The 25,698-nt window shown below is 40.6% G+C and overlaps 1 protein-coding gene and 1 long non-coding RNA gene across 2 annotated transcripts; both read left to right on the plus strand.

Moving 5' to 3' along the window:
- Positions 1 to 9,963: 9,963 nt before the first annotated feature.
- On the plus strand, positions 9,964 to 11,444 carry LOC137100180 (uncharacterized). Its single transcript, XR_010910852.1, has 2 exons — positions 9,964 to 10,100; positions 11,304 to 11,444. It is a non-coding gene; the product is annotated as an uncharacterized lncRNA (long non-coding RNA).
- A 602-nt stretch (positions 11,445 to 12,046) lies between these two features.
- On the plus strand, positions 12,047 to 23,815 carry LOC137100133 (NLR family CARD domain-containing protein 3-like). The gene is given in 8 exon segments (XM_067477766.1): positions 12,047 to 12,135; positions 12,453 to 12,563; positions 16,736 to 16,814; positions 17,004 to 17,217; positions 17,461 to 19,531; positions 19,631 to 19,804; positions 20,430 to 20,641; positions 22,433 to 23,815. Coding segments are annotated over 8 exon segments (3,453 nt in total). The 5' UTR covers positions 12,047 to 12,070; the 3' UTR covers positions 22,960 to 23,815.
- The last annotated feature ends 1,883 nt before the right edge of the window (positions 23,816 to 25,698 follow it).

Raw genomic sequence — 25,698 nt, forward strand, 5'->3', positions numbered from 1 at the left:
ACATTACACTGACAGTGGCTGGACCCAAGCAAACCATTAAAGTAACAATAATGAACATGAGAAAGATGCTGTACAGAGACTGAAACTCTGAAGCTGATGTGTTTGAATGACGTGGTTCATGGTGGGACACCTGGGAACATGTGTGTGAGGTTTGAGGTCATCTAGTGGCTGGATGGAGTAAGACAGGAGACAGAGACCAAATCTAACAGAGAGTGGCCACACGGAGCTGCTTTACACCAGATGCTGTTTCATACATTATCACACAGCACTATCGCTTCAAATATCTGACTGTCTCACAGTCTCGCGTCCTCCCCGTACAATCTGATGTCCATTATTATTATTTCTCTCTGTTGTTTCTTTTCCTGATCATTGCAGTACTGGAATCTAAGGTAACTTCAGTGAGAGGAAATAAGCTGGTGTTTGAACATTTCTCCTGAATTTAGAGAGAATTCCTTTGTGTGACATCAAACTTCACACCTTCTCTGCAGGCACCACTGCTCTCAGCACTTTACACAATGACCTCCACCCTTTCCTGTGTAACAGGACAATTAGTTGAAAGGGGTGTGTTCAATAAAATTGCAGTGTCTGCCGTTGACTGAACAAACTCAAAACTATTTTGTTCAAACGTTTTAGTTTCTAGGATTTAACATCCTGTGAATCACTAAACTAATATTTAGTTGTATGACCACAGTTTTTCAAAACTGCTTCACATCTGTGCGGCATGGAGTCAACCAACTTGTGGCACCTCTCAGCTTTTATTCCACTCCATGATTCTTTAACAACATTCCACAATTCATTTACATTTCTTGGTTTTGCTTCAGAAACAGCATTTTTGATATCACCCCACAAGTTTCTCGATTGGATTAAGGTCCAGGGATTGGACCGGCCCACTCCATAACATTAATTTTGTTGGTTTGGAACCAAGATTTGCTCGTTTACTAGTGTGTTTGGGGTCATTGTCTTGTTTAAACAACCATTTCAAGGACATGTCCTCTTCAGCATAAGGCAACATGACCTCTTCAAGTATTTTGACATATGCAAACTGATCCATGATCCCAACAGCATAGTAGGAGAAACATGCCCATATCATGATGCTTCCACCACCAGGCTTCACTGTCTTCACTGTGTACTGTGGCTTGAATTCAGAGTTTGGGGGTCATCTCACAAACTGTCTGTGGCCCTTGGACCCAAAAAGAACAATTTTACTCTCATCAGTCCACAAAATGTTCCTCCATTTCTCTTTAGGCCAGTTGATGTGTTCTTTGGCAGATTGTAACCTCTTCTGCACATGGCTTTTTTTAACAGAGGGACTTTGTGGGGGATTCTTGAAAATAGATTAGCTTCACACAGACGTCTTCTAACTCTCACAGTACTTACAGGTAACTCCAGACTGTCTGTGATCATCCTGGAGCTGATCATTGGCTGAGCCTTTGCCATTCTGGTTATTCTTCCATCCATTTTGATGGTTGTCTTCCGTTTTCTTCCACATCTCTCTGGTTTTGCTCCATTTTAAGACATTGGAGATCATTTAGGCTGAACAGACTATAATTTTTTGCACCTCTTTATAGGTTTTCCCCTCTCCAATCAACTTTTTAATCAAAGTACACTGTTCTTATGAACAATGTCTTGAACGACCCAGTTTCCTCAGGCTTTCAAATGCATGTTCAACAAGTGCTGGCTTCATCCTCCTGATTCACACCTGTTTTTTCACAAAATTGATGACCTCAGTGATTGAATGCCACACTGCTATTTTTTTGAACACACCTCTTTCCACCAATTGCCCAGTTGCACAGCCTTAGGAGCTGCATATCATGAATGCTGGGTCTTGTTTGTTCTCTGAGAATCTACTGCACCTACTGGTAACTTGTTTGCCACATACCAATAAAAAAAAACACTAAAAACTGGGATTGTTCTGGTTAGTTACATTGTGTGAGAAATATTCAAAGCACAACATTTAATGATTGTCAGCCAATTTATATCAAGCCCATGTTTGCACTTCTATTTAAAGATTTGAAATGAATGACCAGCATTAACACTGATTCTAATTGACAAATGTGGCATTTGCACATTTAAGTTGCTAATACTAATTTTAAATGTATCCAAGTATGGAATAAAGTAGCACGAGCAAATTAATCCAAAATACAACTGCATTAAAATCCAGTATAGTGACATCTCAAAAGATGTTTAAAGCTCTAGTACTTGAACAACAAGGATAAATATTTTCTATATTTATATTGTGTAATAGAGGGGGAAAAAAAGTGTAAAAACCTAGGTTGGTTGGTTGGTTGGTTGGTTGGTTGGTTGGTTGGTGGGTTGGGGGAACCACAGCCACCTAGTGTTTAAAGGACCCATCGAAAGGGAAAATCAGAAATCCAAAATAGCAAAAACCAAAACTACTCACCAATTAGAGATCTACCTGTTCACTTTCCATTTTTCCAGGCTGATTACATGAATAGAACTGGGTTGTCATGGAGACAAAGCAAATATAGATAATAGACAACACAAATAAAGCATTTCACAAACATTGGTAAAAAAATAAAAAATTCAATGACCAAGACGTGAAAATCAACCTGAAGAGTTTTTGTTCCAAACTGATTAGACACAGACATTAAAGGAAAGTCCTTAACCAAGTTTGAAAGAAACAAGAAAGCCAGCCTGAAAGGGGAAGAGAACACACACACACACACACACACACACACACACACACACAAAGAACCTGCCCCTATTGTGGCCTGAAATGTAAGTTACTCAGTGCACAAGAGAAAGTGGTTAGAGAGACTAAGACATACAAAGACTGACAAAGACAAATTGACAGAAATAGAAACAAGACGTTTCTGCATTAGGCCAGTAAAGTTTTCAAATGACTGCAGAAATAAAGCCTGTGTATCAGCTCATGTCCCCTCATGTCTCCCCTGTCCACAGGAAAAGCTCCAAGGAGACAGGAAAAAGTTTCTTTATTAATCACCAAAGAGAAATGATGATGCTGTGCTATTCATTTTCAGTTTCACTCTGGACAGAAGCAGCAGAATGTTGTTGGTGAATTTAACTGTTAATTTACATTAATTTAAAATCCCATTTTAGCTTTGTGTAACCTGTATAATTAGTGTTTGGCAAACTATTTGACATATTCTGTGCAAGAAAGCAACATTTGCAGTATTTGTCCAATTTAAACATTTGGAAGGTTTCTAACTGTTTTATCAGCCTAAAAGATTGCAACTGTATTTTAAATTAAGTGCTACATTTTTTAAATTTCATTTAATTGGGTTCAGCATTTTGGACAAATCACGTGACCTGTGGACTGGAGCAGAAAAGAATCAAACCGCTGACCCTGTGCTCAGTGGCCAATCAGATCTACCTCGAACCACAGCTGCCCTAACAATGCTGATTATAACACTAAACCACACATCCCCATTTTATTCCTTCAAAATATGGAAACTTATAAGTTGCACATTGTTGTATTCAGTTTGTGGTTTTGACTAAACTCCAGCTGTTCTAAAATTAGCTTCAATCACAGGTCAGTGGGAGGCCTACTCTGCCTCCTGAGCCATAGCTGCCATTTTTGTTCTTTGCATCATTTCTTTTCCAGTCATTTGAAGCAGCTGTTGGAGTTAGTGGAGTTAAAATGATGCAAACCAACCCACTAAATGTAGGAGCTGCAGCTTTAAGCCTGCTGGATTATTTGGTTTGATTTCAAATGCTCAGATCTCAGTTTTACTTTCACGTTTCATTTTCCATGGTGAAGAACTTCAATGTTGACATTTCAGAAAATAGAAATTATGAGTTTGAAGCACTAGAAGCCACTTATTAACATTTCCAGCCTAAGTATTTGCAGCACGAGTATAATTATGGTCCTGATATTTTAAACCAACCAGCAGAGGCTCATTTTGAGCCTTTATTGGTTATTGATTAAGGTTATTAGTTGGAACAATCATCTGACTGTGGTTCATTAGTTATGGCTGAAAGAATTGTGTTTCCTTTTCACTGCACTTCAATTTACTAAACTGAAATGGTTTTATTCAGAGCAATGTGTGATACATGTGCACAGTAATGTAACTATGTTTTAATAACTGTGTGTGCAAATGAAGTGCAAGTACTATGAACGTATCCACGTAGCCTGACAAAGCACCAACCTTCAAGACTGAAACCACCATGGCTCATCAATTCCTTCAGTCAGCCTCACATATCCATATGCAGACCTCTCACGGCAAGTAACCAGCATCTACCGGTTCAATGTTCAGGTAAAACCATAATACAGACGGGGACCTGACTGATTCCCTTCTGAGCTACACAGCTGTTACTGTTTGCTTTTGCAGAGAGGCTCTGAAACAACAGCAGAAATTGAAGCTCCACAACCAGCACACATGTAATGTGACACTATGCTAAAGGCCACAGTCCTGTTACAGCTTTTTGAAATACTCCTATGTGTCAGTCAACTGCACCATAGGTAAGAGAGAGGTATGTAGACAGCAGGGCACAGCGGCCAACACCTCACAGCAGCTAAGCAAAAATAAACAGCACTTACCAGTTTGTAATCCACCTGAAAAAAAATAGGTTATTGCACAAGTATTATAAAATATAGCACATGCTTAGTCATAGCACAGCAGCCATGTTGGAGAAAAAGCAGCTAAAGAGTGGCACGGCGGCAAGCAAACACAGTCAAGTTGAAACAACATTCACATTTGGCAGCTTCCCCAATTAAATTTGTGTTGGGAACGATTATGGCCAGATGGATGAGCAGGCAGCCATATGGGATTTAAGATATATTGTAATGGCAACGCAACCATCAAAAATTAATTAGATGGATGCTGCCATGTTTGGCTAATGACGGACCAACACACAGGCAGTTCTAGCAGATGATTAAAAATCGCGGACATAACGGCCAACGAAAATCACAACATCTCAGATGAGACTTGCTGGGTTTGTAGACCTTCTGGTCTACATGGACGACTTGTTACACGGATAAACTGCTGTTAGATGGACGACAACGTTTGACGTACATTGAACGTCATTGGGTGGATGGAGATAGAAATGTCAAATTGTGAAGCAGCAGACATCAAAATGAACAGCACCGTATGACACTTACTGTGTTGGTAGACCTTCCTGGTTTACATGGCTGGTCCAAAAATCAATCCAAGCAAATGAGGTTTAAGGACAGGCAGGCGATTTCGTCTGACAAATTAAAGGGTATTTATATTAGTGGGTGGGGGAGGAACTAGCGATAAATGAGTATAGCAGATCACACAAACATGGACAAACATGGAAGAGTGGCCAAGCAACACAAAGCAAATAAAAGGAGGATTGATAGAAAAGGCTGAAACGGAAAAATATAAAATATGGCACTTACCAATTGTTGATGTTTTTCCTAGGGAATAAAAAGTTAATGCAACAACATTGAACATATGGCACGGCAGCCATTTTGGATAGAAGCAGGGTGAGAAAGAGAGAGAGTGTGTAAGAGATGTCCCATTAAGCTTAAGCCCTGTGGGACATAGGACCCAGTACAAGGCACCTTCAATACAAACACAGGCTGCACAGACTAATTTCACAAATACAAAGTGTCCTAAAATTAGGCAGAACTAACCAAGTTAAGTCATCCAGGACAAAAATCCTAAGGGAAACCGCTAACAGCTGCTCATATCTGGTTTTAGTTGCCAACAGCCATCTAGGCAGCCAGATGAAGGAAATGAATCCAAACCTACAAGAGCTGCCAAACTAGTGTGTTGACCCAGGCAGTTCCTTAACTGAGGAAAGAAACAAGGTAAACATCCCACAAAGATGCTACAAAAAGCTAATAAAAAGCCAACATGACAAACCAAACAGTAAGCTAACATGCTAATACAATGACTGATTATAAATGCATGACATCTTCAACTCACGATAGTTACACAGGATGTGGCAGCTGGCCACACGCGACGGGCGGAAATAAATGAGGGCACGGCAGCCAGGTAAAGACTAATGTCAGGTCAAAAATGGCACCAATATATTTACATAAAAAATGCAATGGAAGTGATGTTTGAGAGACAGAGCAAGAGATGGTACAGCAGCCAAACAAGATAAAAAAAACATTTGATTTACAGTTCATAGATCTACCTCGAAAAAAAGAAAAAGAAAAATGTTAGTCTGAGTTTTCATGGGCATATGCACAGATCCACCAGTGCTCAGGTTTAATGAGATTCACAGGTGGGTCTCAAAACTACAACTGTTTCTGGTGCAAAGTCACGACGCTACTACTTTAGACATTTTACTTAAAAACTTTAACCACATATGCAATAAATCTTAATCAATTCTGTGCCAGTAAACCATTTAAACTAAGCATATTTACTCAAGTCCAGAGTCCTTTGTACTCACATGTGAAAAGTAAAAGTCATGGGCCGACCTGAAGGTTTCAGGTTTTGAAAAAATCTCTGTGTTGGTTGTCTGAATAATGAGTTTATTCCATTTGAGAGATAATCCTGAAAAAAAAAATAAAGACAGAGCCACATGACTTCTACAGTCACCTCATCTTAGGAGCTCAGTTACTGTTGTGGTTCCAGCTGGTTTAAGCCTCATTAGTAGCTGATGTAAACTAACTAAATCTAATAGACTTTAGTCCATTAAATGTTAACGGTGACATCAGGGCCAAGTGCTGCCTTCTAAATCAACAGGGTGGATTCAGATGATGTCCTGTGTCCACAGCTGCTTCACTTTATTACAGTCCCTCATCAAACCACAGAGTCAGCCTCCATTCAACTTATTTAAAGTCTCTTTAAACCTTATTTTTGACAATCTGGTGACAGACTAACTAAAATCCACAAAAACCCAAACTAATGAAACCACATGTTGAACTAAACTAAAACTACTTGGAAATTCTGATTTAATTCAGAAAATGTCTAAAAAGAAACTAATTTGAAAACTATAATAACCTTGATTATTACAATTGTCAGTGTTAATGTGTTGCTGCACTGCTGCACCCACACCACTGCTAAAAAGTGTGTATACGAGTCTACACTCTATAACACATCACACGGCCCCAGGTCACCTTGTTGAATATCACATTAATTAAGTCCTTTGATTGTGGTTCTGACTGTGTCGTCTGCAGCTCTGCCTCTGTCACATGAAGGAGCTTGTTGCTGGAAAAAGAATTAAAAATAAAATCACTAATAGCTCTGCTTCACTCTGCTTCATAGCCTCAGGTTCATCTGAGTGGTATGTGAAGCTGAAGAGCCCTGAAGCTGTTTCCTCTGATATCAAACATCCTGCACATTTTTCCTCTTTACTGCAGCCTGTGAATTTGACCACACGATCAGGTGTCACTGACAACCACTCAGTGGTAGTTGAAGGAAAACGGAGGCTTCACAGAGTCAGTAGAAAAGCAGCTTCATGGTCCAGTTTATATGGACTCAGTGAAACAGAAAAGTCCAGGTGACAAACTGGACTGATCCAAGTTGTGACTTCAGAGCTGTGTGACTTTGACCTCATCAACTGTTTTACTGATGTTTGATCTGGATTTTATGGTTTTTGTTCAGACCAACAACAGATCACAGTGAAGACTGGAGATGATGTTAGTCACAGAGGTGGACACATTGAACTGTTGGAGTGGAGGAGACTGGACCTGAAGGAAGACGTCTTTGTGTGCAGACATGGTAAGAATGACTGCATCACTCCACATCAATCTTTCAAGAATCGAGTGAAGCTGACAGATCCCGAGATGATCGGAGATGGTTCTTTGATTCTGAAGAACGTCAACATCAATGACACTGGAACATATGAGTGTTCTGTTAGAAACAGCAACACAACTACACCAGCTCAGCTCATCAGCACCATCACTCTGACAGTCGTCGACTCAGGTGTGTGTGTGTGTGTGTGTGTGTGTGTGTGTGTGTGTGTGTGTGTGTGTGTGTGTGTGTGTGTGTGTGTGTGTGTGTGTGTGTGTGGATCAGAGGTGAAGCTGCTTCCTGGTTGTTGATGTGAGAGTGAACCATCACAGATCAGATGTTTGTGTTTTCTAAAGATGTTGCTGATGAGACTTTGTAGCAAACAGCTGCTATGAGCTATGGGATCAAAGTGCAGTAGATAATGTCTGACAGGAGTTTGAAGAGGAAATGGATTCATCACCTACCTGACACCTCACACCTCATTCTCTTCTCAGGTCACAAGGATGTAGGAGATGATGGTGGACGTTTTGGTCTGGTAGTAGGTCTGTTAGTTTGTAACCTGCTTCTTTTTATTGGTATCATTTATATGATCCATAGGAAATGTAACCATGTGAAGACAAACACGACATCGAAGCAGCTGATCAACAACAAACCTGAAATGTCTATTTACTCCTGAATCCTTGTGTCCTGCTACTGTTGAACTACGATTAAAAAAAAGAGGCTGACTTTTTTTTTACAGTTTCTCAGCAGAGATTCAGACCAAAGTTTATCAGTTTACATTCAGCTTCCATTCAAGAAAATGTTGTTTTGGTTTGAATTTTCATTTTTGTAATGTGAGACTTGGATTCCCAGATCTCAAACTGTGGAAACCAGTCCATCAGGATGTGGATGTTTCTGGGAGTTTATCATTTGTACACTGATCAAATCTGCTTGTGGGTGGATGCGGCTTGTCTCCGATTTCTACTGTAATATAGTCAAATACAACAAGAAGAAATGTTACTGGAGTTTCAGCCTTTGTCAGAGCTGGAATCTGTCACATTATTTGATTTCATCTTTCTGTATTTGACCTCATGTTGTTCTCACTGTGTTAATGTGGATCAGTCAGCTCAGATTTGAAGCATGTTTGACATGTGCTGAGGTTTGTAACTGTGTTTATCAAAGCACTAACAGCCTCATGAAGCTTTGTCAGATTTTTCAACGGCTCGTCCACAATATCCTTTTCCTCCACGACCTCTGTCATATGAAGACATCTTCATCAGTCCTTGGCCTGAAGACCAATTACAGACTGTCTGGTCCACTTTGACCATGTTTTTTCCTTCTATCTTTCTCCTCCTGAGTTAGTTGCAAATGAGGCAGATGATGAGGCATCGCCTTGAGATGACTTTGTTGTGAATTGGTGCTATATAAGTAAAGTTGAATTGAAAAATTGAATGATGACAATGCAGAAAGGGAGGAAGATGAGGATGTGGTGCAATCAGGTGGTGGTTGTGGCAGCACTGACTGGTAGGAGTCCAAGCCAGCGTCCAGTTTCAGTGCTGTGATCTGTGGACAGAGAGAAGACACACTGGGAGAATATGGTGGTGGTATCTGTTTTCTACTGAAGTGTCATCTGTTCTGTGTGGTGCAGCTGTCATGAGAGTTTTTTTGTTTTGTTTTTTTAGTCCTCTCCTTTCCCTAAACTCTACTTCATTTTTGTTTTTTCACATATTTAACATTGTAAGTTACACATCTGTTTGTCTTTTTGTGACATTCTTTTTTTTTTCGGATTTAGTCCGAGTGTGCACACTTCCTGCCACACTTCCAGTAAACCAATGTCAAAACTCTTAATTCTACTTTTGGACCTGTTCTATTCAAATGAACAGTGACTCTTCTCTGTGAAATGCTCTGTCCTGTAATAACCTGTGACTGGGTCTTGAGAATGACAAACTTAGAAGGCAAATAGAGACAAACAATTCACTTCCCCTAATAAATGTTTAGGGTTTTATTATCTGAGTTTCAAGTCTCCATCCTAAGCAGTTCTAAAATTCCTACATCACACATTAGTTTTATAACCTTCTAAATTGAATCATTTATTCAAACTTGATTTTCCATCACAGACACAGACTCCACATCATTCAGGTCCAGTTCAAGCGTGTTTGTAGAGCAGCATCAGTGGTGGATCTCCACCATTTTCCATTTCCCGAGTATGTTACTGTCCTGGAGTTTCTCTGGTCAGTCAGCACCATCTAGTGGACAGGTAGTAGAACTCCATCATCTCACACTGTGTCTCTGAAACAGGTTCCACTGGTTTTGACTCCACCTGGGTGTTTTTTTAGACTTGAACTCTGAAGTTATGTGACATGATGTGACAGCGTCCTCAGATCAAATGCTCACAGACACCAAGACTGAGGAGGAACAATGAGCAGCTTCTTCTCTACACATGAAGGTGGAAAGTGTATGGAAGTGGACCTGAAGTGAGTTCAGCAGGTGAGAATCCTACCAGAGAAATGTGTAAATGTGTGATGAACAGGATCACTGGGATCACATTGTGTTGTATCACTGTTTGACTGGACAGTAGAAATGTTTCTGGATGATGATGATCTGTTTCCTAACATCTGTTGAACATTTTGATTCTTCAGAGTTTCTCTCTGAGTTAAAGGAGAGTGGATTGAGAAGGATTTGCAGGTTTTACTGTCAGTGGTTCTCAGGTAGAACCAACAGCAGTTTGATTGTAATCTGAGCTCAGAGTGTCACAACTGGTCGGACAGCTTGGATCAAACTGGCTGAGCTGCATTTTATCCAAAATACAACCATCTTCCAACACTGAGACAGACTTGGTTTGACTGAAAGCTCTTTAGCACAGTCCATGTGTGGACTGTCCCAGAGGCTGAAATGTTATGGGGAGGAGGGGAAAAGACTGTCCACATCCAACATTACTGAGGGTTTTTCATTCATGGAGCTGATTCCTGGTCAGTATTATCAAATCATGTGTCACCAGACTAACTTTTTTCCAGGAATCACATTAATCTTCCATCAATGAGACAATATTGTCACAATAAAAGTCCTTCAGCCTTCTGTTAATAATCAGGCTTTTAATGTGAAAACAGTGCTGAGTGTGTTATTGGCTGTAGCTCTACATGGATCAGGAGAACAGCACAGATGAAATCAGTGACAATAATCAGTCTGTTAACTACTAGTTCTTGATGTAGGTTCTAAGTTTCAGCACTAGAGGGAGACATTTACAAGAGGACGTGCTGATGGGGGTTGAAGGTTTTGTCCTTGTGAGGAAAAGCACACAGAGCTCAGTTAGATCTACGTTTTCCTGAGGGGATCAGAGGATGGATTAGAGGCAGATGTGAAGATCTTTAAGATTAGTGACTGTTTGAAGACCAGGTTTTATTTGGATCTGTGTCAGTGGCTGCATGTGGTCTCAGCTGAATATTTTTTAATTAAATAGACACATTCAAATGTTTAAACCTTGACCACTGATAACAGACTGTGAGGTTCCAGAGGTCAGAAATAGAAAACACTGTTTTATCTGTTTATTAGCCTTTAGTCCTCATCAGGTGACAGCTGAGGAAATGAGCAGATTCCAGCTCATTTACTAAGATAATGTAGGTCTGCTACATGATCAATGAGTGAAGTTTGTTCTATTAATGTACATGATTCAACTCTACTTTATTTATACAGCTCCAAATCACAACCACAATCATCTCAAGGCCCTTTCCACAGTAAAGTCAAGACCTTAGAGAAGAAACCTCTGACACAACCAGGATCAGGTTGGTGGCTGTCTGCTTCAACCAGCTGGGGAGACAGAGACAGAGACAAGAAGCAACAAATAAAACACTGGACAGGTTTGTAGAACCAGAAACTGAACACTGGAAACTCACAGCAGCTTCAAGGGAACATTGTCAGTGTTGTTGCTGTAAAGACTGAGCTCAGCTCCCAGCAGGTGTGGACTCTGCTATGAATCAGTGTGAGGACAGAGAGGAGGGAGTCCCTCCCTCTAAAACCACTCTGTGTGGGGGACATGAGAGCCAGACCAAAGACCAGAGATGAGATGAGGATCTCTAACTGTCCATGACTCTTGTCCATGTCAAATCAGTCCACCATCATTATTCCCACTCACTGTCACATCTGCCACTCAGCTCCTCAATAACAGCTTAGAAGAACTAATCATCAACTACTAACTGTCTTAGAGCCAACCACTGATTAGTCAACTAAGCAACTAAGATGAGACAGCATCTTTCATCAGATTCCATGTTGATGAACAGGAGAACGTTCCTCATCCACTGTCTTCTTACTGACTTTCTATCTGCTTCTAACATTTCAGCTGCTGACAGTCTGCTCACAATTCATCTGGTTTCAGCTTCAAACTACTTTTCATTTGTCTCTTGTTTGTTTGGATCAGGATGAAGAAGCAGAGACCAGACTCTGCTGAACCCAGCTGGGTCTCTATGAAGAGTGAACAGTCTATAGATCAAATTGTTCACTTTAAAGATGAACAAGCTGCTGATCAAAGGTAAGAGTCTCAAACGTTATTTTTATAGTTTATAAAAATTTGTAATTTTTTGACTCTAGAGAAAAATAATATTTAATTGGTCCAGAACTTGGGATCGGCACCAAGGTGGCCCGAGGTGGGTGAGGTGGGTTTGAATCCCACCCCACGGCCTTTTGCATCCCAACCCAATGCTCTACCACTGATCCATCAGGCTCCCATTTAATTAAGTGAAGTGTCAGCAACATACCAAAAACAGGAAAACTACAAAAAACTACAAAGAATTCATCTGCTTTCAGCTTCAAACTACTTTTTATTTGTCTCTTGTTTGTTTGGATTAGGATGAAGAAGCAGAGACCAGACTCTGCTGAACCCAGCTGTATCTCTATGAAGAGTGACCGGTCTATGATTGAACCCTTTAACTTTAAAGATGAACAACCTGCTCATGGAAGGTAAGAAATGTTTTAGTTATTGTCAGACTCAAGACTCTAAGATTAGAAGACTTCTCTTGGTCCCGAGCTTCATAGTTTTTGTTACATTTTTTAAAATAAAGCAGCACATGAAACAGCACATGCTGCTTTTGCCAACCTGAGTCCAAGTCAAAGTCAATACAAGAACACAGGAAATCTGAGAGACATGCAAGCAAAATATCATAAACAGAACCTGTGACATATAAGATAATGAAATAGAAATCTTCTGCTGAGCTAAGGGCGACTGTGGCACAGGAGGTAGAGCAGTTGTCCAACAATCCCAGGGTTGTTGGTTTGATTCCCAGCTCCTCCTGTCACATGTTGAAGTGTCCTTGACACTTAGTTGCTCCTGGTGAGTTCAGGTCAGCTGCATAGCAGCTCCCCCATCAGTGTGTGATTATGAGTGTGAATGGGTGAATAAGCAGCAGTGTAAAGTGCTTTGGGTCCCAGTAGATAGAGAAGCTCTATATAAGTGCAGAGCATCTAATTCACTTTCATTAACTAAAATCAGGATGGAATCAGTTGCCAATAGAATCACATCTTTGTGATCTTTGGGTGATCTTTCAGTTGTGTTTCTTTTCAATGAGTGAATCGCTGCTTTTGCACCTCTTGTTTCTCTGCTCTACAGGCCTCGTGATTTTTGCAGCAATGCAAGAATGTGTCCAGCTGAAAAAAGAGTTTTATAGAGCACAAACATAAACAGACCAACAGTCATAGATATAGATAATAATAATATAATTATGTCAGTATAATGAAGTGAAAATGTAAAATGTAAAATGGGAAAGATCATGGTCCCTGATTTTAGTTTGTCCCTGTTTCCCCAGTTTCACTTCCTGTTTCCAGCTTTTATTCTGTAGCCGAACAGCCCTACTTCCTGTCTTTAGCCTTTTTGGTCACGTCACTGCTCATCATCATCTCTATGATTTTAACTTCTTCCCCGTCTATTTAAACTCGACTTTCCCCACTGTTCCCTGCCAGTTGGTCTTTTTATGCTCCTCATGCTCCTGGACATTTTGTTTTCCTGTTTGGACTCTGTTTACCCTATTTTTGGTTTGAGGTTTGATTATTTACTTGTCTCTGTCCGTCAGCCTCAGTTTAATGCTTTGTTTGTTTGTTCCTCCCTGTGCATTTACCTTAGCACTAGTGCAGGGGTCTCCAACACACCGCTCACCAAAAGCTTAATGAAAGCTAAGTTTTTTTTTACCCAATTATTACCTCATCTAAACCAACAACCTGTCTGCTAGACCCTATTCCAACTAAGCTGCTCAAGGAAGCTTTACCCTTAATAGATACGTTTGTATTAGATATCATCAATCTATCTTTAGAACCAGGCTATGTACCACAGGCCTATAAGGTAGCTGTAATTAAACCACTACTTAAAAAACCCTGTCTTGATCCAGGTGTTTTAGCCAATTACAGACCAATATCTCCCCTTTATTTCTAAAATAATTGAAAAAGTAGTCGCAAAACAATTATGTGATCACCTTCATAGGAATAATTAGTATGAAGACTTTCAGTCAGGATTTAGAGTTCATCATAGTACAGAAACAGCACTGGTAAAAGTCACCAACCATCTTCTCATGGCCTCAGATAATGGACTAGTCTCTATACTTGTTCTGTTAGATCTTAGTGCTGCATTCGATACAACTGATCATAGAGACTTTTGGAGACTCTGATGTGAAAGCACGTATTGTTCTCACGCTTTTCAAAAAGCAGTGGGTGCTGCTGTAGACCCCTCCCACATTCCAAAGCCCAGGCCCAGTCCTAGTGCAGCCCCTCAAAGCTGCAGTAGGAAAACCTTTACAAGTTTGTTTGGGTTGAAATAAACTATCTGAATAAATGTTACAGAACATGAGAAGCTCTCTGCCATTTTCTTTTTGTAAGAGCAGCTCTCAGGGGAAAAAAGCCAAAAGTGTCTTGAATATATAATTTAGCCCTTTAGTTTTTGTCTAGTCCAGATCCTGATTGCACCTTTTTGGTTAGTTATTTCCTTCTCTAGATCGTTTTGAACATCCACTTTGGTTTAGTATATTTTCTCCAACATTTCCCATCTATGTATTTATGTATGTGTCCTGTTTCCCTGACTTCCCAGCACAGTTCAATTTAGTTATCTTCCCTCTGTTCTGATTTACAGTTTTGGTTTAGTCTGTTGCTTTTTCTGTGTGTGGTTTCCTGTCGTCCTTGTGGAGCGATTTTCACTTGTTTTCACCACCTTAGTCCCTACAATAAAACCCCTTAACATTAAAACCTCCTCTTGCCGTCTCCTTACTTGGGTCCTAATACTCAACTCATGACAACTTGTCCAGATGAGTGATATATTCCATCCAGATTTTTGGCTGCAATGCTGTTTTGAGCCACCGGGTGGAGCAGTGTGAGGACGCTGCAGAGTGTGTGATGATCTGAACTTTCTGTCCAATCAAAAACCCTTTGTTTTTCTGTCATTGAGCTGCATTGTGTCTGTGGTCTGTTTGCCCACTGGCTGCACACAGCAGCAGAGTCTTGCTGTTAACTGTGTCTGTTATTTAGCATGTGCAGCTGAACCTTCATTAACCACAATATCATCAGACAATACAATCACACACATGTCTAGATTTCCAACTTTTGGTAGATTTGCACACACTGAAACAACTAGTGCACAGAACCTGTTGTATATCAAGCAAATTAAACATTTACCATCATAGTAACTTTAAAACCAGTTATGAACCAAGAACACATCTTCTTTGATGGTGTTTGTGGAGCACAGCAGTGTGTCAGTTCCAGTCCTGATGGTTGGTGCCCAGACAGGAGCCTCTATTGGTCTTTTCCTCCCCACCTCATTACCAATAGAATTTCCTGCCAAAAACAGCTATGAGCCCACAGCTAAACTGTCTGAGCCACCTCCATTTCAGAGATTGAAATTGATGACGGTTGGACTTAGTTCATGTTCACAGTGAATTGTGCAGGAGAAGAGAGGTGAAACATATCACTGGGGTTTTCAGCAAATATCCTTGTTACTGTAAATGTAGAAAAAGCTCTTAACTGTGGAAAAGTCATCATTTCATTTTTGTCTATGTCATCAGTGTTTGTTATGAACATGCTAATCCAAAATCTGTTTTTGGCCTTTTTCCTACATATCCTATAACTAACAGAGCAAGTACTTTGTACTTTCTGTCTGAGACAGAGACATGATCAGCAATGAATCACAGCAGAAAAGGACAGAGGCTGATTTCTATGTTCTTTAAAGTTCAAGTTTGATTAATTCAGGTAACAATTAAATCAATGTAGATGTTATACTTGGAATCGGCACCAAGGTGGGGTGGGATTCAAACCCACGGCCTTCTGCATCCCAACCCAATTAAATGGCCCCCATTTAATTAAGTCAAGTGTCAGCAACATACAAAAAAACATCAACTACAAATTAGATGCTAACTGTGGTTTTATGTAACTACCCTGAGAAGAGAGTATTTCAAACCCAGGTTCCTTCTGGGTACATGTCAAAGTGTCTGAAGACACTGAATCCCCAGTTGTCCTTGATGTGTGCTCCTTACTTATTTTTATTGGGGTCTACTGTGCTCTGCCAATGAACAGCGTCTGCTGGTCCCATCACTACACAAAAGATCCCAAGCAGTCGCTTTGGATAAAAGCATCTAACAAATTGTAGTTGTAGGACAACTTCAATTTTTAACTTGCTCGCTGTGGCTTTAAATGGTAAATGTTCTGCACTTATAAACCACTTTTCTAACTATTAGTGCTCAAAGCACTTTACACTACTTCTTATTCACTCATTCATACTTACAATCACACTGATGCAGCTGTCCAACACCCGGGAGTAACTAAGTTGGGGTTCAGTGTTTTGCTCAAGGACACAGATGACATCACCCAGAGCATTTTTTCATTATTAGGAGTTCGGATGATGTCATCTAGAGGAGCTCTGGAGAAGCAGGTTGACCATGATTACAAATTCCATAATTTGACGAACAAGATGACATAATCTGCTCCTCCAAGTGATGTCATCTAGAGGCATTTTTCAGGTAGAAGTCGAGAAAAATTGTGATATAGGGAAATCAGTGGAAGCTTAATGGCCTTTATGTGCATATACTACACAAACTAGAACCTAAAGAAGCCAGAAGCCAAATCAGTGAAGTCGTCCTTTAAAGTTTCTATTTTCTCCCCAGAGTTGAGCAGCAGAGCTCAGAGGTTCACAGTGATCAGTTTGCCCAGCAGCATCAACCAGACCTGGACTCCATATTTATGGTCTGTACATGTCCAATCACACTTTGACTATGAACTACATAAAACCCAGAATGAATGTTCAACAACCATTCAGGTCCTAACAGAGTCCATGCTGCTGTGTTCAGACCAGCAGGTCTTCAGACTCACAGATGAATCACATGTTGTCTTCTACCAGTTTCAATGAAATGTTCACTTCTCATTCTGTTCCAGCTGCTGGAGGACAACATTGTCACTTTTGTGAAGAACCAGCTGAAGCAGATCCAGAGGGTCCTGAGACCAGATTACCCAGAATGCTCAGAGAGTCAGAGGGAGGATGAGGAGGATGAAGAGCAGAGGAGGAGCAGCAGAGAGTCATTTGTGAAGATCACAGTGAACTTCCTGAGGAGAATGAAGCAGGAGGAGCTGGCTGACTGTCTGCAGAGCAGTAAGAGGATTTGAACAGATTTAACATGATGGAAAGAGGAAATGGAAACAGCAGGAGAGAGGTTTCCATTTCCAAACTGCTGTAAATATGCTGCACACATCTGTATCAGATCAGAGGCTGTTTGTACTCCACTGATGATAAAACTGATGGAGGAAGAAAAACTCTACAGACACTTAAATGTTTAGATTCTCTGATTTTCTGAAGGATCCACTCACTGATTTCATTTCTTCTTTGTTCATTCAGGATTTCATGCTGCAGGGTGTCGACGTAAACTCAAGTCTGACCTGAAGAAGAAGTTCCAGTGTGTGTTTGAGGGCATCGCTAAAGCAGGAAACCCAACCCTTCTGAATCAGATCTACACAGAGCTCTACATCACAGAGGGAGGGACTGGAGAGGTCAATGATGAACATGAGGTCAGACAGATTGAAACAGCATCCAGGAAACCAGACAGACCAGAAACAACCATCAGACAAGAAGACATCTTTAAAGCCTCACCTGGAAGAGATAAACCAATCAGAAGAGTGATGACAAAGGGAGTGGCTGGTATTGGGAAAACAGTCTTAACACAGAAGTTCACTCTCGACTGGGCTGAAGACAAAGCAAACCAGGACATACAGTTCACATTTCCATTGACTTTCAGAGAGCTGAATGTGCTGAAAGAGAAAAACTTCAGCTTGGTCGAACTTGTTCATCACTTCTTTCCTGAAACCAAAGAAGCAGGAATCAGCAGGTTTGAACGGTTCCAGGTTGTGTTCATCTTTGACGGTCTGGATGAGTGTCGACTTCCTCTGGACTTCCACAACAATGAGATCCTGACTGATGTTACAGAGTCCACCTCAGTGGATGTGCTGCTGACAAACCTCATCAGGGGGAACCTGCTTCCCTCTGCTCGCCTCTGGATAACCACACGACCTGCAGCAGCCAATCAGATCCCTCCTGAGTGTGTTGACATGGTGACAGAGGTCAGAGGGTTCACTGACCCACAGAAGGAGGAGTACTTCAGGAAGAGATTCAGAGATGAGGAGCAGGCCAGCAGAATCATCTCCCACATCAAGACATCACGAAGCCTCCACATCATGTGCCACATCCCAGTCTTCTGCTGGATCACTGCTACAGTTCTGGAGGATGTGTTGAAAACCAGAGAGAGAGGAAAGCTGCCCAAGACCCTGACTGAGATGTACATCCACTTCCTGGTGGTTCAGTCCAAACTGAAGAACATCAAGTATGATGGAGGAGCTGAGACAGATCCACACTGGAGTCCAGAGAACAGGAAGATGATTGAGTCTCTGGGAAAACTGGCTTTTGAGCAGCTGCAGAAAGGAAACCTGATCTTCTATGAATCAGACCTGACAGAGTGTGGCATCGATATCAGAGCAGCCTCAGTGTACTCAGGAGTGTTCACACAGATCTTTAAAGAGGAGAGAGGACTGTACCAGGACAAGGTGTTCTGCTTCGTCCATCTGAGTGTTCAGGAGTTTCTGGCTGCTCTTCATGTCCGTCTGAGATTCATCAACTCTGGAGTCAATATGCTGTCAGAACAACAATCAACATCTCCGTGGTCTAAACTGTTTGGACCTGATCTAAAACTTCTCTATCAGACTGCTGTGGACAAGGCCTTACAGAGTCCAAATGGACACCTGGACTTGTTCCTCCGCTTCCTCCTTGGTCTTTCACTGATGACCAATCAGACTCTCCTACGAGGCCTGCTGACCCAGACAGGAAGTGGATCACAGACCAATGAGAAAACAGTACAGTACATCAAGAAGATGATCAGTGAGAATCTGTCTGCAGAGAAAAGCATCAACCTGTTCCACTGTCTGAATGAACTGAATGATGGTTCTCTAGTGGAGGAGATCCAACAGTCCCTGAGATCAGGACGTCTCTCCACAGATGAACTGTCTCCTGCTCAGTGGTCAGCTCTGGTCTTCATCTTACTGTCATCAGAAAAAGATCTGGACATGTTTGACCTGAAGAAATACTCTGCTTCAGAGGAGGCTCTTCTGAGGCTCCTGCCAGTGGTCAAAGCCTCCAACAAAGCTCTGTATGTGCACATAGACTATTTCAGATTAAGTGGATTGTTGTTGGCATGATAGAAAACTAATGTTTGTAACTGGTTTCTTTGGTTTTACTGGATTATTTTTAGACTGAGTGGCTGTAACCTCTCAGAGAGAAGCTGTGAAGCTCTGTCCTCAGTTCTCAGCTCCCAGTCCTCTAGTCTGAGAGAACTGGACCTGAGTAAGAATGATCTGCAGGATTCAGGAGTGAAGCTGCTGTGTGCTGGACTGAACCAACACCACAGACTGGAAACTCTGAGGTAAGTTTAAAGCTACTTTTTTTTTTAAATTTACCCATTAAATCATTTTAGTGTTTCTTTATCTGAACTTTGTTTTAACTAACTAAAAATCTACATCAGACTTAGTGGCTGTAACCTCTCAGAGAGAAACTGTGAAGCTCTGTCCTCAGTTCTCAGCTCCCAGTCTTCTAGTCTGAGAGAACTGGACCTGAGTAACAATGACCTGCAGGATTCAGGAGTGAAGCTGTTGTCTGCTGGACTGAAGCAACATCACTGCAGACTGGAAAATCTCAGGTCAGGATTCAGATTTTTGTAAACAGTCATTTGACAAGCTATCGTGATGAAGAGGTTTGCTGACTCAGCAGATTGTCAGCTGGGTAATGTTTTTGTTCTAACCACAGAAACTTGACGTGTTTATAAAGTAAAATTGCTCAACTATATTCAGTTGGACTCCAACATGTTTGGTCTGAAGAGAATAATCCCCACAACCAATAAAATATCAATAATTGAAGTGGACACAGATGAACTAATGGAGAGCGTTTACTTCGGACTAACTACAAGGCTCCAATGTCATTGTATTATTGCCAGAAATGAAAGGAACAAATGATGGACATTAGTTACTATAACACACATGAGATTCTGCAGATCATAAGCAGGAAAATATGTTTTCACTTGTGTAGCAAACTCCTCTGACCTCTCCAGTATCCTTGCAAAGGCAAAGAGCAGGTCCACAACCTGACTTGGTTCCATGACCCACCTTAATTCTAGTTTCTACAGTTGGCTGTTTAGTTGGTAAAAAAGGTGGAGCATGAATTTGAATGATGCCATTTTATAGCCTAGATTTAGTTTATGGTTATGTCTCCAGCAAATGAATAAAGTCAATGTCTGTGTGTGTGTGTGTGTGTGTGTGTGTGTTTAGTCTGTCAGGTTGTCTGATCACAGAGGAAGGTTGTGCTTCTCTGGCCTCAGCTCTGAGCTCCAACCCCTCCCATCTGAGAGAGCTGGACCTGAGCTACAACCATCCAGGAGACTCAGGAGTGAAGCTGCTGTCTGCTGGACTGGAGGATCCACACTGGAGACTGGACACTCTCAGGTATGGACAGATGGACAGACAACAGCAGCTCTCACACTGTTTCTCTGTGTCTCTGACTAACTGAGGAACTCTGGTTCATGTTTAATGGTGGAGATGAGTGAAGGTGGATGAAGCTGATTCTGACTTTGTCTCTTCCTCCAGGGTGGACCACTGTGGACTAGAGAGAGTAAAAAGGATGTGTGAGTGTGTTTTAAGTTTGATTCCTGAGAACACAGCTGCACATGTTCCACTAGATTTGAAGCTTTTCTTGACTGAAGAACAAAGATGAATTTCTCCAGAGTTTCATTCAGGATTTAGCTTCTGTTTTTTGTCAGTGTGGCTGGAAAGATGTTAGAATTCAATCAATCAATTTCAAATCCACAGACACAACAAAGTGAACACAGTGATCCAACAAAACTAAGAAATACATTTTATTAACAGTGGAGCCAACAGAAAGTGAACTTTGTTTCTTCTGGGTCTTTTGACTGTCACTGTGTCTTTATACAAGAGTTTTGTTACCTTCAGGTGCTGCTCGGTAACTAGTACTTCACAGGTTTGACCAATGGAAGTTGTGTTCAAGGACCCCTCACTTTCTTCTCAGTGGGTTTAATAAATCAGAGCTAAGGTGGCTTGTAGCAGAGTATGTGGACAGAATCCACATTAGCCACATTCAGACTAAGTTGATTCAGTCAAAGACTGAAGAGGTGAGTTTTTAGCTGCAGTTCATTTGGTCTATAAAGGAAGGAGGTTTAACTTCAGGCTCTGTGAGGAGGACACATGAATGTTTGGGTCACCTGTCATGAAGAGCATTAGAAATATGTGATTTGTAGCTGATATATCAGTGTTTTACTAATTGAGGTTTTGAACTTTGACTGAATCTTAGAGCCGATGTTTTGTGAAAGTAACACAAAAGTAACTTCAAAGTAATGATATTGTCTTAGGAGGTAATATTGTAAGTTAATGAACAGTTGGAACTAACGTGTAATATGACTTTTGAGCAGTAAGTGTCTGTGACTCAGTGCTTATTGTTGCCCTGGAACAGTACAAGAATACAGGTGAGCCCTCAAATGAAAGTGGTCTATTCAAAAGTGCCTAAAGTTCATCAGAACAGGTTTGTGTTTAGGCTGAGGTGAAGGAATTCATCCAGCTATTCACTACCTTCATCCCAATGTTTCCCCTGCTGCCTCTTCACCAGCACCTGCATAGGCCTGAAGCTACAGATAGTAATGGAGCCAGTGGTTAACGGGAGCTTCCTCCTTATAGTAACACTTGGTGTGGTTGCTGGAAATGATTGAAGTTGGAAATACACCTTTACTGCTTGGGACACATTCATTTCAGGGACATTTACATTTAGTCACTTAGGTGATGTCACTTTATTAGGTACCTGTACAATCCAACACGGCAGCAAAGTAGAATTTCTCACTTTTTCAAATATTCAGTATAGACATGTATTGATAAATCAATACTATTGACAACACTAATACAGACACCAGGAAAAAGTTGCAACAGCTTTAAAACACATTGAAACACCTGTGTTTAAAGATGAAGCTTCACTAAACACCAGGAGGAGAAAAATAGACTTCAAGTGGAAAAAAACACAGGTGTTCCAGAGTTGACTTGTGTCTAATATGTGTATGATGTGGATTTCATTGATCCATTTCATAAAATGCTCAAGTGGATTGTTGTTCTAACTGGATTGTTGAATTTCACTTGAAATGGAGTCAAACATTCTTCACAGTTGAAGATGAAATGGAAGTTGGAACGATTTACTTTCAGTCATTGTCAGTAAAGTTGCTGATAAATCAACAGATGATAAACTGCAGCTGTTTGTGTCTTGTTCTCTCCATCAGATGCCTGTGAACTGGAACTGGACCCAAACACAGTAAACAGAAACCTACAACTGTCTGACAACAACAGGAAGGTGACACATGTGAAGGAGGATCAGTCATATACTGATCATCCAGACAGATTTGACTACTGGTCTCAGCTGCTGTGTAGAAATGTTCTGACTGGTCGCTGTTACTGGGAGGTCGAGTGGAGAAGAGGAGTTTTTATATCAGTGAGTTACAGAGGAATCAGAAGGAAAAGAAACAGTGATGACTCTTTGTTTGGATGGAACGATCAGTCCTGGAGTCTGATCTGCTTTGATGATGGTTACTCTGTCAGCCACAATAACAGACAATCATTCATCTCCTCGTCCTCTGTCTGTCACAGAGTAGCAGTGTATGTGGACTGTCCTGCTGGCTCTCTGTCCTTCTACAGTGTCTCCTCTGACAAACTGATCCACCTCCACACCTTCAACACCACATTCACTGAACTTCTGTATCCTGGGTTCTTGATCTATCCTGGTTCCTCATTGTCTCTGTGCAGTGTGTAGGTGTGAGAGTGTCTCCTGTGGACAGAAACTCTGCTGACTGAAGATCAGCTGCTGAAATCAAAGTTCCCTCTGTTCACCATCACACACACTCTGCACCATTGATACTTGGACTTAAGAGAAACATTTGGATGGTTCTTTCATTACTGCCAATCATTTAGGTTGGTGTCAGGTTTGTGTTGATGATGAAGAAAATGTGTTCACTCTTGCACCAAGTCATCCATACTGTCCAGCCTGAGTGTTTGTGTTTTCCTAATTAGAACTTCAGCACTAACAGCAAAGAAAGAGAAAAAGAATGGGCAGGATGCACAGACTGTGATCCTGCCTCCGGTAGAAGTAGGAGAATAATGACCACTCTGATGTGGACGCTCGACTTGTGTGGTTAGTGTGGAGCAGAGTTGTGTTGTTGCTCCTAACTCCATGAATATATGATGTGGGACATCACAGCCTTTGACCAGCTTCAAACAGGAAAGAAGCATTTGGTCAGAAAGATTGTACATATTTAGGCCATGTGGTATATTTTGTATATTGTATGTATATTTTTTTTAGCTTGTGTGATAGCAACTGTAATATTCTTGTAAAGCCTGTGTGGTAGTGAACAATTGTCTGTGTAATTCTATGTGTTCTGTCAGAAAAAGGAAAACAAGGCAAAAAGGTGAAATAAGGGAAAATAGATACATGTATAGTACTGAGAAGTACCATCCTCAATAAATAAAGAAATGAATCAATAAATAGATACATTTAAATATAGAAATACATAGATAAGTCATCTTCCGCATATGAAAGTATAATGTCTGGTTTTGGTTCCATTTGAATAAAATGGGTGTATGACTGACTCAATACAGACGAAAACATAAATAACCAGATATAAAATGACTCCTTTAGTGTCTAGTTTGCACAACACACTGTGCATACTACTGTATAGGGTAGTTGGTCAGAACGAATGTGACATACAAACTACCTGGCTGAAGGGATTCATCTGAAGTTAGTGTATGTGTGATAAGATCCAACCATACGATGAGATGGGAAGATCAGTATGAGAGAGTAAATTGTGTGTGATTGATAAGCCCATAGAAAGTTGAAGCACAAACCACAGTGAGTCTAGAAAACATGGGGAACAAAACAGGGACATTAGAAAAATGATCTGATCCTCTTACAGGCCCTGCTGAAATAATGGCAGATAAATGGGGATAAAGTGTGATTAAGGACAATAATAATAATAATAATAATAATAATAATAATAATAATAATAATAATAATAATAATAATAATAATAATAATAATAATAATAATAATAATAATAATAAATATTTATAAAGCACTTTACGTTTGTTGACAAATGTCAAAGTGCTACACAAGCAGATTAAAACCAAGAATAAAAGGTGGGATGAGAACCTCCCTGAATAAAACATCATAAACATGTAAAACATAGAATCATATAAAACATAAAATAACACAGCATAATAAAGAAAAAGTAATGATCACTTTAAAGTGATCCACAGTCCCTCAGGTTCTCAGGCAGAACGTTCCAGGGCCGTGGAGCAGCTGCTGAGAAAGCTCGGTCCCCCATTGTGTGGAGTTTGGTTCTGGAGGTGTAGAGGAGATAAGTGTTGGTGGAGTGAAGGTGTCTTGTTGTAGTTTGTGATGTGAGGAGATCTTTCAGATATTGTGGGGCATTTCCATGGATCCACTGGTGGGTAAGTAGACAGAGTTTGAATTCAATGTGAAGGAGTTTCCAGAGTTTCCACGTGAATCAGGATTGATATTGAGTCTGTGTGAGAAATGGATTGATGAATTTCACTCAGTTGTCACAACCATATGTATGTGACGCCTTCTTCCTACATCTTGTGTTTCTCAAAAAGTGATATTGATTATTTTTGATTGTGATTCTGAAGATTCTTGGGTTGTTAAATGTCACCGTGCATTATTTTCAGTAAACACTGAATCTGATGAGAACTTTTGACCACAAGCCGTTACATTAACTGAATGACTTATTTGCTATATTGCTGACAAGCACAGTGTTATGTCCCTGGTCTAGGGGAACCAAGACATAACACGATGTGCTACACCACTGCTTCCTTTCCCAACCAAAACCAGCAACTTTTAGACAAGAATTACTTCTTTTTTTGCATTTTACTTAAAAAATGTGCAGAAAATCACATTTGAAACAGCAGCTACAAAGGGGAATTTAGTGGTAAATCCCTAAATGTTCTTGGAGCAAAATGCGTTGTGCTAGATGGATAAAAGGAAGTAGAGTACTGAAGATGTGCTGCACTTCAAAACTAAATAAAAGGAGGTTGAAAAAGGGAACAGTTTGAAAAAATAAACACATGAAGATGGAGAAAAGTTCTTGTTTTTCCCCCAATTGTGAGCAATTTACACTCATTACACATTACATTTTGTTTGTTAGAGGCAGAAGGTCGCGGGTTTGAATCCAGCCCAGCCCAGCCACTAAGTTCCATCTTGGTGACGGCCCCAAGCCTGGACATGAATGGGAAGGTTACGGCAGGAAAAGACATTTCAAAATTGGGTCCATCATTTCTTGGGTCAGACATTATAGGGCTGATTTGTGAAAAGCTAAAATAGTAGCTTACATTACACTGACAGTGGCTGGACCCAATCAAACCATTAAAGTAACAATAATGAACATGAGAAAGATGCTGTACAGAGACTGAAACTCTGAAGCTGATGTGTTTGAATGACGTGGTTCATGGTGGGACACCTGGGAACATGTGTGTGAGG

The sequence above is a fragment of the Channa argus genome, chromosome 1, assembly GCF_033026475.1.
Source record: "Channa argus isolate prfri chromosome 1, Channa argus male v1.0, whole genome shotgun sequence".
NCBI classification, from domain to species: Eukaryota; Metazoa; Chordata; class Actinopteri; order Anabantiformes; family Channidae; genus Channa; species Channa argus.